The 14,152-nt window shown below is 43.8% G+C and overlaps 1 protein-coding gene across 2 annotated transcripts in view; it reads right to left on the bottom strand.

Moving 5' to 3' along the window:
* Positions 1-13,555, bottom strand: part of WDR27 (WD repeat domain 27) — a 608,839-nt gene extending 595,284 nt beyond the window's left edge. For both annotated transcript variants that reach the window (XM_073627863.1, XM_073627864.1), the window contains exons 1-3: positions 13,500-13,555; positions 8,271-8,469; positions 370-511 (exon numbers count right to left, since the gene is read on the bottom strand). In XM_073627863.1, coding sequence (XP_073483964.1) covers positions 370-511; positions 8,271-8,459 — 331 coding nt within the window. In that variant the 5' untranslated portion in view covers positions 8,460-8,469; positions 13,500-13,555. The remainder of the gene's footprint in view (positions 1-369; positions 512-8,270; positions 8,470-13,499) is intronic.
* Between the last annotated feature and the right edge of the window lie 597 nt (positions 13,556-14,152).

The raw sequence follows: 14,152 nt of genomic DNA, 5'->3' as shown, positions 1-14,152 counted from the left end.
CATGTATTTACACTTTACTAACGCAGACCAGAGGTGATGCTGGAGATATACACTTGGGGTGTGCATTTCCATAGCAGGCAATGATCTAGCTCCCACCTCTCCAAGTAAAGACCCACACTGCTGAATGTTCATGTTTCTGTTTAACTTTTTTTTTATTATTAAGTATACCAAAGCAGAAAAAAAATGAATGAATTAGACAGAGGCAGGTACACTCCAGACAATAAATAGCTCTTAAAATTCAACGATATGACTTCAACTACCCATTTGTTTTCTCAGACTTTTCTTGACCCAGCTGTATGCTTTACCGTGACATCAAGATTTATTTGTAAAAATACCAGTGAAAACAGCCAACAGTTAATGGTCCCTTACCTTGAAGCACATCTCGTCTGCAGTCATTCAGATTCCATGTAATGACATAATCCTGTGAAGCAGAGCAAGCCAGCCATTGATCCCCATCCTGTTTTATTGCCACTGCAGTTATGGGCTGGTGATGACCTTTTAGAATCATGGGCTGCCAAATTTGAACAAATACAAAATATATAGAATATTTTAGTAAAATTGTACACAGTTCAATAAATACATTTTAGCTTTTTCCTTCAAGAAAATCTGCAAATATCAATAAGGCCTACACCGTCTTAAGCTGAAGTGCCCCTAACCAAATTTAGTGTAGCCAACCTGAGCTTGATTGCTATTATCTGGTTTGGTTTCTCCTAAGCCCAATGACATTACTTCTGCCTGCTGCTGTTGAGTGTTCTTCAGTAGGCAGAGTAAGATGATACAATTTATTGGCCTATCAATATTTATTCAGCATTGGACAATCACTGGAGGGTTTATGCCAGGAATGTGGGCTGGGAAAAAAAGGATAAATATTTGGCGAGACCTAGCAGAGTCCTTGACTCCCTGATTCTGCCTGGTCAAAATGTGAGTGTAGTAGGGTCCAGACTTTGCCTTCTAATTCCTTTGCCTGGAGAAAGAAACCAAAATCACGAAAGTGTGTTCATTTCCTAGCTGCCATCTGGGCCTAGAGTGTTCTAAACGATAATAAGTACCACAGCTGACCATGGCAAAAGTTACTGGAAGATAATAGCCTGTTCGGGCGTAGTGTGGAGAGATTCTTGCTGCTGTGTTCTTAGGTATCCTGTACCCCTAACCCTCTCTCCCTAGACAACCAAGCCAGTAAAATTACAAAAAGGGATAGTGAAGTCTGTCCCCCACTGTAGGTGGGCCATGGCAGGTCACCAGAAGTAAAGGAGAAGAGTTTGTTAAAATCTAGCAGCTCATTGCTACACCCACTAGAAAATGGTACTGCATGCTCGTTTCTTATATCTGTCATGGAATCCAATAGAGAAATATTTGTACCAAGTGTTATCTCCAGTAATAATGCCATCTTTAGCCCACCTTATGATGCCTTTTTCATATATTCCTTATGTTTTTCTATCAACCATGATATTTTTGGCTATCATTCTGAAAATAAAAGCATGTGAAGCAAGATGTTTTACATACAGCGCTCATGCAGTCTCATATGATACATCTCGTTACTAGTCTTGTATCTTTTAGTAGCAGACCCAACACCTCCTTCTCTTACCTTCTGCTACTGGATATACCCACAACTGTCCACACAAATAAAAATAAAAAAAATACAAATGTTAAATCGTGTATTGTCATTCACTATGCCCAGGTCCATGAGTGCACTGTTTAAATAAGTCATTGCCCTAGCTTCAGCATCATATTATTTTTGTATTTGGTATGTACATTAATCTTTGCATAAACTTCATCTAGTAACCAGGCAACATAATTTCACAAAATTTCATAAATGACTTTACCTTTAAAAATTACTGGCCAAACAGTATTTTGATCATCTGCTACTTCTATCCCATCTAACATTTTCCTTGGGAGCAGAGACAAACGTGCTTGATGGCAAGGATGACCTCCGTTCTGTAGATTGTGCTAAGGAGAAACACCATGCACAATTTGCTCCCTTGTGGCAGCCTTGCTGGTAACCTCATAGACTTTCACTAACATCCTGGTACTGTTTTAAAACACTGATGCCTAAAATTAAGAGGGATATTTTGGGGTCTATGTATAAAAAAAAATGCTGTATAAATGTGAATGTCAAACATTTGTACAGTCCCAATTAAATTTGTCATATTTTGTGTTAAATATATTGTCAAAAGTATTGGGACACCTGCCGTTTCACGCACACAAACTTTAATGGCATCCCAATCATAGTCCATAAAGTTGAGTTGGCCCACCCTGTGCAGCTAAAATGTCCCGTACACACAATCGGACTTTCTGCCAACAAAACCGTGGATTTTTGTTGGAAGGATGTTGGCTCAAACTTGTCTTGCATACACACGGTCACACAAATGTTGGCCAACAATTACGTACGTAGGAACGTGGTGACCTACAAGACGTACGATGAGCCGAGAAAAAGGAAGTTCAGTAGCCAGTGTGGCTCCTTCTGCTTGATTCCGAGCATGGGTGAACTTTTGTGCGTCGGACTTGTGTACACATGATCAGAAATTCCGACAACAAAGTTTTGTTGGCGGAAAATTTGAGAATCTGCTATCAAACATTTGTGGGTGGAAAGTCCGACAGCAAATGTCCGACGTAGCATACACATGGTCGGACTTTCCAACAACAAGCTCATATCCAACATTTCCCTTCGGAAAATCCGATCGTGTGTATGCAGCATAAGGGCTTCAACTCATCTGGGAAGGCTGTCCACAAAGTTTAGGAGTGTGTCTATGGGAATGTTTGACCATTCTTCCAGAAGTGCATTTGTGAGGTCACAACTTACAGACCTTGCTTTGTGCACTGGTGCGCAGTCATGTTGGAACAGGAAGGGGCCATCCCAAACTGTTCCCACAAATTTGGGAGCATGAACTTGTCCAAAATGTCTTGGTATGCTGACGCCTTAAGAGTTCCTTTCACTAACTAGAGCTAGGGGGCCAAACCCAACCCATGAAAAACAACCCCCACACCATAATCCCTCCTCCACCAAATTATTTGGACCAGTGCACAAAGCAAGGTCCATAAAGACATGGATGAGCGAGTTTGGGGTGGAGGAACTTACCTGGCCTGAAAAGAGTTCTGACCCCAACCCGATAGAACACCTTTGGGATGAATTAGAGCATAGACTGCCAGCCAGGCCTTCTCGTCCAAGATCAGTGCTTGACCTCACAAATGCACTTCTGGAAGAATGGTCAAATATTCCCATAGACACACTCCTAAACCTTGTGGACAGCCTTCCCAGAAGAGTTGAAGCTGTTATAGCTGCAAAGGGTGGGCCAACTCAGTACTGAACCCTACAGGCCAAGACTGGGATGCCATTAAAGTTCATGTGCGTGTAAAGGCAGGTGTCCCAATACTTTTGACAAGGTAGTGTATGCTGTAATTGTCTACTATGATCATTAGCACCATCTAGTGGCCATGATGTGGTATTGTTTTAATACCTCAATCAGGAAAAAAATGCATTATGACCACTAGATGGCTCTTACCATCAAGATAATTCTACAGGATTACACAGAATACTGTATTACGGATGTGTCTGTGTTCTATAGAGTGCTGAATGTCAATTTTACTGCACTGACTACACTGGAATGTGCTTGTTCACTGTTCACTGGTATGACTACTTGTAGTCCAACTCGGGAGCATGCATTAAAGAATTACAATGCCGTAAATGAATTGAGTAAGCATTAACACCCCAGAAGGGAAGCGTCAGTGGGAAAACCTTACTGATAGGATTATCAGGTATGATTTAGGGTTAATTCACACTATATGCAGTGACAGACATTTCACTGCATGATAAAATGTCTCTCACCAAAGGGATACACAGGAAACAATTGTTTCCTATGTGTCCCATTCACGCTGCACTGCAACACGCTGGGATAAAACGCAGACATCCTGCATTTTTATCGCAGCGCATCATGCTAAACCACATGGCGAAGTACAGCAATGCAAGGCATTGCACTGCTGTACATTGCTGTAAATGTATACCCTTTGTTAGCACAAAACAACAAAAAAGGGAGCTCAAGGCAGACATAAAAGGTACAAATTTATGTAGCTCTGCAAAAAATGATCATTAAATGTACTTTTAATAACAAGCAGTGTAAGTATCTGAATTTAGCCTTTTGTAGTCTACTGTACAGTCTGTACAGCAGAGCTCAGAAAGGGGGAGACAGAAGCAGCACAAGGTGCCAGTCAGCTGTACTGCAGTACAAGGAGCCACACTGAATCTGAATCTGGGGAAGCAACTGTCAGCACTGAGAAGTCCCTCCATACTAAAGGAGAGCCAGGAACGTATACGGCAGGTGCTGGCAGGGGCCAGCACAGAGGCGGGTGGAGACAAAGAGGTGCAGGCACTAGGAAAGAGTAGATGGGTGACAGTCAGGAAGGGTAGAGAGGGATGTGCCAGGGAGGCCAATCCAGGGCTGGAGCATCCTAATAAGTGCACTCCATTGAGTGACATTGGTGAAACCAGTCAGAGACCAGCACTGCTGGAGCTGAGGGACTCTCCTAGCTGCCGGAGGAAGAACTCCTCCAGTGAGAGTGGGGGGGGGAAGCGAAGGGAAAGGAAAGACATATTCTGGTGGTAGGGGACTCAATTCTTAGAAGGACAGAGAGGCCAATCTGTAACAAAGACCTGAAGCGCCGAACAGTATGTTGTCTACCGGGCGCTCGGGTTCAGCACATCATGGATCTGGTGGACAGATTACTGGGAGGGGCTGGGGAAGACCCGGTTGTCATGGTGTACATTGGCACCAATGACAAAGTCAGAGTCAGAGTCAGATGGAGTGTCCTAAAGAACAATTTTAGGGACTTGGGAGCTAAATTGAGGAAAAGGACCTCCAAGGTAGTATTCTCAGGAATACTAACGGTACATCAAGCCACACCAGAAAGGCAGAGGGAGATTAGGGAAGTAAACAAGTGGCTGAAAAGCTGGTGTAGTAAGGAGGGTTTTGGGTTCCTGGAGGACTGGGCCGACTTCTCAGTCGATAACCAGTACTATAGAAGGGATGGACTGCACCTAAATGAGGAGGGTGCAGATCAGCTGGGAATGAAGATGGCCAAAAAGTTAGAGGGGTTTTTAAACTAGGCGATGGGGAGGAGGGTCCAGAGGTAGAGATAGTCAGCGCGGAACATATTCCAGAGGGTAGTATTGGGGGCATTAGTGGTAGGTTGACCAAAGCACATAAACCCAAGATAAATATAGTAGCAAGTCCTAGTTGCAATCTTGGAACACCCAATAAGAGGATAATATGAGACCAGTCTAAACTACGTGGCATGTTCACCAATGCCAGGAGCCTGGCAGACAAGATGGGTGATCTAGAGATACTGTTGTATGAGGAGGATTTGGATTTTGTGGGAATTTTAGAGACCTGATTCAACATCTCTCATGATTGGCTGGCAACCATTCAAGGGTATACCCTTTATCGCAAGGATAGAGAGGGTAAAAAAGGGGGAGGGCTATGCCTATATATCAAGAATAATGTACAAGTGAATGTGAGAGATGACATCACTAAGGGAGCTAGGGAGGAGGTGGAATCCTTATGGTTAGAGCTCCAAAGGGAAGAAGCTAAGGGTAAAATAACACTGGGAGTATGCTATAGGCCCCCTAACCTGAGGAAGGGGAGACAGATCTTCTATCACAATTTGGATTAGCAGCAAGGTTGGGAAGTGTTATCATAATAGGGGATTTTAACTATCCAGACATAGACTGGGCAGAGGGAACCACGCATTCATCTAAGGCTCGCCAGCTCCTAAATGTCTTGCAGGACAATTTTATGGGTCAGATGGTAGACGCACCAACTAGAAATAAAGCGTTACTGAATCTACTGATTACCAACAATACAGACCTGATCAGGGATGTGGAAATACGGGGCAATTATTTAGGTAACAGCGATCACAGGTCAATTGGCTTCAGTATAAATTACACAAATAGGAAACATAAGGGGAATACAAAGACACTGAATTTCAAAAGAGCCAACTTCCCTAAACTACAAACCTTGCTGGAAGGCATACATTGGGATAAAATCTTAGGAACAAAGAACACAGAGGAGAGATGGGTTTGCTTTAAGAGCATAATAAATAAGGGCATTAGCCAATGCATCCCATTGGGTAATACATTTAAAAGAGCAAACAAAAGTCCTGCATGGCTTAACTCCAATGTAAAAATGCATATAAAAGCAAAGGAGAAGGCCTTCAAAAAATACATGGTTGAGGGATCATCATCAGCATTCAGACTTTATAAAGAATGCAACAAGAAATGTAAGGGTGCAATAAGGACGGCTAAGATAGAACATGAAAGACACATAGCGGAGGAGAGCAAAAAAAATCCCAAAAAATTCTTTAAGTATGTAAACAGTAAAAAAGGGAGGACAGACCATATTGGCCCCATAAAGAATGCGGAAGGACATCTGGTTACAAAGGATGGGGAGATGGCAAAGGTATTGAATTTATTCTTCTCCTCAGTCTTTGCGAGGGAATCGGGCGGCTTCAGTAACCAAAATTGCAGTGTTTATCCTCATGACACATCACAGGAAGCACCTCCATGGTTAACAGAGGACAGAATTAAAATTAGACTTGGGAAACTTAACATTAATAAATCACCAGGACCAGCTGGCTTGCACCTGAGGGTACTTAGGGAACTCAGTCAAGTAATTTCCAGACCATTGTTCCTAATTTTTACTGACAGTCTACTGACTGGAATGGTACCAGCTGATTGGAGAAAAACCAATGTAGCACCAATATTTAAAAAGGGCCCAAAATACATCCTTGGGAATTACAGACCAGTTAGCCTAACATCAATAGTATGTAAACTCTTGGAGGGGATGATAAGGGACTATATACAAGAATGTAGTAATGAGAACGTTATTATTAGCAGTAATCAGCATGGATTCATGAAGAATCGTTCTTGCCAAACCAATCTATTAACCTTCTATGAGGAGGTGAGTTGCCATCTAGATAAAGGAAGGCCCATAGACGTGGTGTATCTGGATTTTGCACAACCATTTGACATAGTTCCCCATAAACGTTTACTGTACAAAATAAGGTCCATTGGCATGGACCATAGGGTGAGTACATGGATTGAAAATTGGCTACAAGGGCGAGTTCAGAGGGTGGTGATAAATGGGGAGTACTGGGAATGGTCAGGGGTGGGTAGTGGAGTCCCCCAGGGTTCTGTCCTGGGACCAATCCTGTTTAATTTGTTCATAAATGACCTGGAGGATAGGGTAAACAGTTCAACCTCTGTATTTGTGGACAATACTAAGCTAAGCAGGGCAATACCTTCTCCGCAGGATGTGGAAACTTTGCAAAAAGATCTGAACAAATTAAAGGGGTGGGCAACTACATGGCAAATGAGGTTCAATGTAGAAAAATGTAAAATAATGCATTTGGGTAGCAAAAATATGAATGTAATCTATACACTGGGGGGAGAACCTCTGGGGAAATCTAGGATGGAAAAGGACCTGGGGGTCCTAGTAGATGATAGGCTAAGCAATGACATGCAATGCCAAGCTGCTACTAACAAAGCAAACAGAATATTGGCATGCATTAAAAAGGGGATTAATTCCAGAGATAAAACGATAATTCTCTCGCTCTACAAGACTCTGGTCCGGCCGCACCTAGAGTATGCTGGGCACCAGTCCTCAGGAAGGATGCACTGGAAATAGAGCGAGTACAAAGAAGGGCAACACAGCTAATAAAGGGTCTGGAGGATATTAATTATGAGGAAAGGTTGCGAGCACTGAACTTATTCTCTCTGGAGAAGAGACGCTTGAGAGGGGATATGATTTTAATATACAAATACCATACTGGTGACCCCACAATAGGGATAAAACTTTTTCACAGAAGAGAGTTTAACAAGACTCGTGGCCACTCATTAAAATTAGAAGAAAAGAGGTTTAACCTTATACTGCGTAGAGGGTTCTTTACTGTAAGAGCGGCAAGGATGTGGAATTCCCTTCCACAGGCGGTGGTCTCAGCGGGGGGCATCGATAGTTTCAAGAAACTATTAGATAAGCACCTGAACAACCGCAACATACAGGGATATACAATGTAATACTGGCATATAATCACATACATAGGTTGGACTTGATGGACTTGTGTCTTTTTTCAACCTCTCCTACTATGTAACTATGACTGGTTGAAACAGCAGAGTGATGGAGATTAACTCATGAGTGTGCGGCTTCTTCTTTGACTGTCCAGTCACAGGGTGGAGGCAAGGTGTTTAGATTTAGAAACACTATGAGAGTAGTGACCATTACCTGTTCATGTGGGCTAGCTGTGTCCCAGATGCAGAGCTCATTTTTATTCAATGGGAAAGCACAGTACTGATGGGTACATGCAAGCTGTACGTGGGATAGAGGAGAGGTGGATACTGTAGATCGCTTCTCATAAACCATAGGCTGAACAAACATATCATCCTTGGAAGATGTTTCGGTCATCCTTTTCATCAATAAAAACCTACAATAATATAAATTATTAGCAAAACGTTGTTAAACACAAACATTATAGCACTGATTGATCTGTGACTGAGAATATATATATATATATATATATATATATATATATATATATACACACACAGTATATTTTTATTTTTGCTGTTCTCTGTATGTAAAAGGTTAATTCACAAGTGTTATTATAGTGTTTTGCTCCTGAAATATGGCTACTTTGTGGCTGGTGTTAACAGTGAGTTCCTGAAAGGCATTTGCAGGATGGTAATCCTCCATAGGAGCTGTGGCAAGGAAGACGTTCCCCAGAAAAAAGAAAACATGAGAAATGGTAGAGCCCTTATGGTTTACTAAATATATAGGATTTTGGGGGATTTTTGGTGTGATGCAGTGGCGTATTATAAATGTGTGCAGGGTGTTCACTGCACACAGGCCCCGAGGGGGGGACCCACTGTGCCCCACACTGCACACATGGATGATCCCCTGGTTGACAGTCAGGGATGATCGGTGCGTCAGGAGGGACAGCTGCAAGCACCGATCTCCCTGTATAGCCTTCAGTGAAGCAGCTGACAGCCGCTTCTCCTCCTCTTCCTCCCAGGGCTGTCAGCTGAAGTGCTTTACAGGGAGATCAGTGCTTGCAGCTGTCCCTCCCACCGCACCGATCATCCCTGACTGCCCCCCCCCCGTCCTCCTCCAGCCCCCATGTCCTCTGGCCCCCCCGTGTCCTTCTTTTCCGGCCTCCTTTGTGCTCCTCCCCTGGCCCCCCTAGTCCCCCCACAGCCGGCTTCTCTCCACTCCTCTCCCACCAGCTGCTGGGGAGGATGTGTCAGGCTGGAGAGCGGAGGAAGGGGTCGGTAAATATGTCATATACCAGCTCCATCCTTGTCTGAATTGGACATAGAAAGCGATTGCTACCGATTACTCCAGTGTCCTGTGATAACTGAGTAGAGTAACCTGTGCTTACTCTGCTTCAGATTATGAATGAACGGGAGCCTCTGTCTCCCGTCTATTTATCTTCAATGTTGAGTAGTAAAAAAGAGGTGGATGGGTATCTGCGCTATCAAAAATATTGTGAAAAAGCAGCCAGCACAGTTCGTTGATCATCAAACACAAATAAATAAAAAGTCCAAAGTGCAGCGCTTCAAATTGTCATTAATTATAAGACAGTTCTGTCATAGTAGAGATAGGGAATATGAGGAACCCTTCACCAGCTTCAGTGTGTATGAAACAGCACACCACACCCAAGTGAATCCAATCTGCTTACCAGAGAGTAATGGTAAAAAGGCACGTATCATGAATCACAGAGGATCAAGGTGTCACACTCCAGATATTGCAAATCGATCACAGGGAATCCATATCCAGATCACATATAGCCACCAACACATCAAACTCCAAGACAGGGATGCATATGATAAATGCTCATCAATGAGATATAACCCAAATGGAAAGAAAATAAGGCAGCAATAGTGAAGCCCGTAAGATATAAAAACAATAGTTTATTGTAGTCCACTTACAGGTAGTAGAAATAAAACAGGCATCATGATGTGTAGTAGAAAATCCGCGGCTCACAGCATGCTTGCATCGGCCAGGCTGGTTATATCTCATTGATGAGCATTTATCATATGTCTTGGAGTTTGATGAGTTGGTGGCTATATTTGATCTGTTATGGGTAAAGTTCCGCTTTAAGCTAGCTATTTCCCATAGTAGGCTGACATGATAAGCACCAAGAATAAAATTAATTGTTTTCTATACAGTTGAAGTTTTCCTTTTCTGGTGGCTCATCATGTCACTCTTGGTTTTTCTCCTAGGTGTTCTGTTGTAAAGTGCAGGAACACTGTGCAGGGAAGGCCTCTAAAATGTATTACTTTTCAGGAGGTTGCACTAGGGATGGATTTGACCGATAGTAGGCTGACTTGGCAAGTACCAGGAAAGGAAGTTTATAGATAACACTTTTCTGTATCTATTGTGGTCTGTCTCCTTAATAGGTATTCACACTTCATATTTGCCCTGGTGATGCTGTCACTGGGAAAGAAATGAAAGGAAATCCAAAATTTTGAATTTTCACCAGAACATGAACAGAGTGGAAATCTTAAAAAGGAAGTAAACTTCCATACCTGACTTTGACCTATAGTTATTATAAAGGCTCATCTATAGGTAGTGTAAATATCTCCTAAACGTGCGCCGTTTAGAAGATATTTATATTACATGCAGCCAGTGACATCACTGTGCCGTGAATGACAGCTCCCTGGGGCAGGAATAGGAATAAATATATAAACCAACAACTCCAGGTATTATCTTAGGGCTAATTCAATTTGTGGTTGGATGGTGGTAAAACCAAGTGATTGGGCCATGCTTTTACTACCCCCCAACCGCACCCCCTTTAGCTGAAAAGGCATACTGCGACTGTGATGCTTGCTTTGACGCTGAAGCAGAAATTTTACCCCATCAGGTTCTGCATGCACTACCACCTGCTGAATGTGACCCATTCATGTGAATGGGGCTGCGTTGCAATTTCCCTGCAACCCTGTGCCTCTGAAAAGCAATCCAAGTGCAGATTGTTTTTCAGAGGAGCAGCAGTCCTTGATGCTAGTGTGAACATGCTCTAATTGCATACTTATAGTGGTCCAGCTTGGACGAATGTAAGTATGCATATTCCATACCTGGGGAAGCTGACAGTAATTGGCACTACTACAGTGATCACTGTGATCTTCCAGGTCTTATGTTGTGTGGCTTCTCCTCCACACACCGCCATCCACAGAATGCCTTGTGGTTTTTTTTTTTCAATTAATGAAAGGCATTCTCGGATTGGACAAGGTGGTGAGGAAGGTGGTGACATCACAATCTTGTCCTTGTCCAATGAAAGGATATCTTGTATTCATTGAAAAAAAGTTTAAGATGTTCAGTGAATGGTGTCAGTGCTGAGTAGAGATGGGCTTGGGCATGTTCGAAATCCCATGTGCCTGATCCTGCCAGGAAGCCGACATTGCATACGGCTAATCACAGGCAGTGAGACATTTCCCAGTTCGCCAGTGCACAGATCGGGAAATGTCTCACGGCCTGTGATTAGCCGTGTGCAATGTCAGTTTTCTGGCAGGATCAGGCACGTGGGATTTTGAACACGTCTGAGCCCATCTATAGTGCTGAGTGAGTGATCCCCTGTGGTTAGGGTTGCCACCTCATCCCTTTAAACCCAAATACATCTGAATTACACAGGTTCTGAGGCTAATTTAATGCAGATAAGGCACCAAGTGAGTTTAACCGGTTCCCGACCGGCTCACGTACTTTTACTGCGGCACAACGGCACCGCTGCGCAAAACCCCATATGGGTACGGGGTCCCCTTTAAGAGACGCCAGAGGGCCTGCTGCACGGCAGGGGACACAATGCGCATGGCCAGTGGGCGCGACTGCGTGCATGAGAGCCAGCATGGGCATTTGTGTGTGTAAACACACAAATACCTGTTCTGTCAGGGGAGAGAAGACTAAGGGCCCTTTCACACTGGAGCGGTTTGCGGGCGCTATTGCGCTAATAATAGCGCCTGCAAACCGACCCGAAAGTGCCGCTGCTGTCTCTCCAGTGTGAAAGCCCTTGGGGCTTTCACACTGGAGCGGTGCGCTAGCAGGACGGGAAAAAAAGTCCTGCTAGCAGCATCTTCGGAGCGGTGAAGTAGCAGAGTGTATACCGCTCCTTCACCGCTCGTGCCCATTGAAATCAATGGGACAGTGCGGCTATACCGCCGGCAAAGCGCCTCTGCAGAGGCGCTTTGTGGTGGTTTTTAACCCTTTCTCGGCCGCTAGCAGGGGGGTAAAACCGCCCCGCTAGTGGCCGAATACCGACGGTAAAGCGCCGCTTACAATAGCGGTGCTTTACTGCCGACGCCGCCCCCACCCCAGTGTGAAAGGGCCCAAAGTAGGAACAACAATATGTCTCCTCTCCCTGCCAGTGTTCAGCTGTCTCCCAGGGGCACGCTTTCCATATGATTTCTCTCTTGCACAGCAGGCTAGATTTGGCCTAATTAGCCATAAGCATTGCTGGATCCCACTAAGGATCTTTTTCCCATACACATGTTGGACGTTATTGTGGCTCTGCTGGCCCCATACATATTTGGAATATAGGCGTTTTACATGCCCCTGCTCAAAGAATTTGAAAAAAATAGTTGAAATTCACTTATCATTCAAACTTTCAAAATTCATCGCTCACCTAGATCGTGTGTATATATAATATTGTAGTCCAAATAAAGATAGAGAAATCTGTTCTCTTATCTGTTACATCTTTGAAACTTGGCCGTGTCCTGAAGAAGCCTAATGGCGAAACGCGTAGACGCACAAGGGCTCACTGCACTAATAACACAGCTGCATATATGTTATGGTTTTTACCCTTTTTTGAAGACAATGTTTGTTATCTATATTTTTCTAATAAATTTGACTGTTTATATTGTTTCCTTCTTCATTGTTTCTTGGCCTATAAAGTCCGCCTTTTGGTAATACTTTGAGTAGTACCCCCTACTGTTCCCTGTGAATTTAACTGTATGACACTTGAAATCGCACCTGCACTGGACTTAAAATCGCACAGGAAAAACGCACTGCGGCCGTCCCCAGACATGGGAATCGGCTCCAGAGAAAGCTGCTTTGGTTCACACGTAATGCTTAAGGATGCACTCCGGTGTGTTCGCACAGCCCATGTGCAGAGCCCGCCAGGAAGTCGCCACTGCGCTGCGCTAATCACAGGCAGTGAGACATTTCCCGATCTCTGCAATGTCTCACTGCCTGTGATTAGTGCAGTGCCGACTTCCTGGCGGGCTCTGCACATGAGCTGTGCGAACACACCGGAGCGCATCCTTAGTCATGCTAATCAGATGCAGTTCAAAATGCATCCAATTCCCATATATGTGAAGCAAGCTTTAAAGATTTTAATGAAACCCTATTTCGAACAAATATACGTATAAGGACACATGCTTCCTTGTGAATTGATTCTACCGAGCTGTCCATACTAGAACTGCCCTCACACCCCAACTAATCAGCAGCTATAGCCACACTTCTTACCTCGTGCAAGTCTTTTGTCAACAAAACCAGCATGCGTTCTGTATCCTAGCAACAGCACCCGCCTTCTCACAATACGGCGAGTTAGAAGGGCCACATCAATGACGTCATGAGCACCTTCCTAGGACCATGTGCCTGACAGAGAACGGCTGCTAACTGATACTAACTAGATACTAATATTTCTGCACATATTTAACAAACATATATTCCAAATACATTTCTTTTTTTTTTTATTGTTTTCAGTGCGGCAGCTGGCGTTCGCTTAGTATCATGATAGTATCTGATCAATCCACCAGGGGTCGCTATTACTCTTCCTCGAGTGCCGAATGTGGCGCCGGTAGGTGGCGCTGGAGGAAGTTTGTTTGGAACCACAGAGGCGAGAGGGTTGGATGATGAAACAAGTGAAGAGAAAGCGCATGTGTGTGTGAAGATAGTGTCACCACGTACTGAATGTTATAGATTTATGCACGTTCTCCGTAAAAGATGTGTTATAGAAAGAGAAAAAGACATTGATTGGAGGCAGATAGAATGGTGTTATAGAGCTAAATAGAACTCCGGTGTTTCTGTCACTGCCTTTACTACTTGCAGATCTCCCCTTCACTACTTCACTCCACTGTGCATCTTCGGATTTTGTAACGGAAGTGACGTTCCGTCGC

Source organism: Aquarana catesbeiana, linkage group LG04, assembly GCF_042186555.1.
Source record: "Aquarana catesbeiana isolate 2022-GZ linkage group LG04, ASM4218655v1, whole genome shotgun sequence".
Classification (NCBI taxonomy): Eukaryota; Metazoa; Chordata; class Amphibia; order Anura; family Ranidae; genus Aquarana; species Aquarana catesbeiana.
The sequence above is the reverse complement of the archived record's forward strand: the minus strand, read 5'-3'. Positions and strand labels throughout refer to the sequence as shown.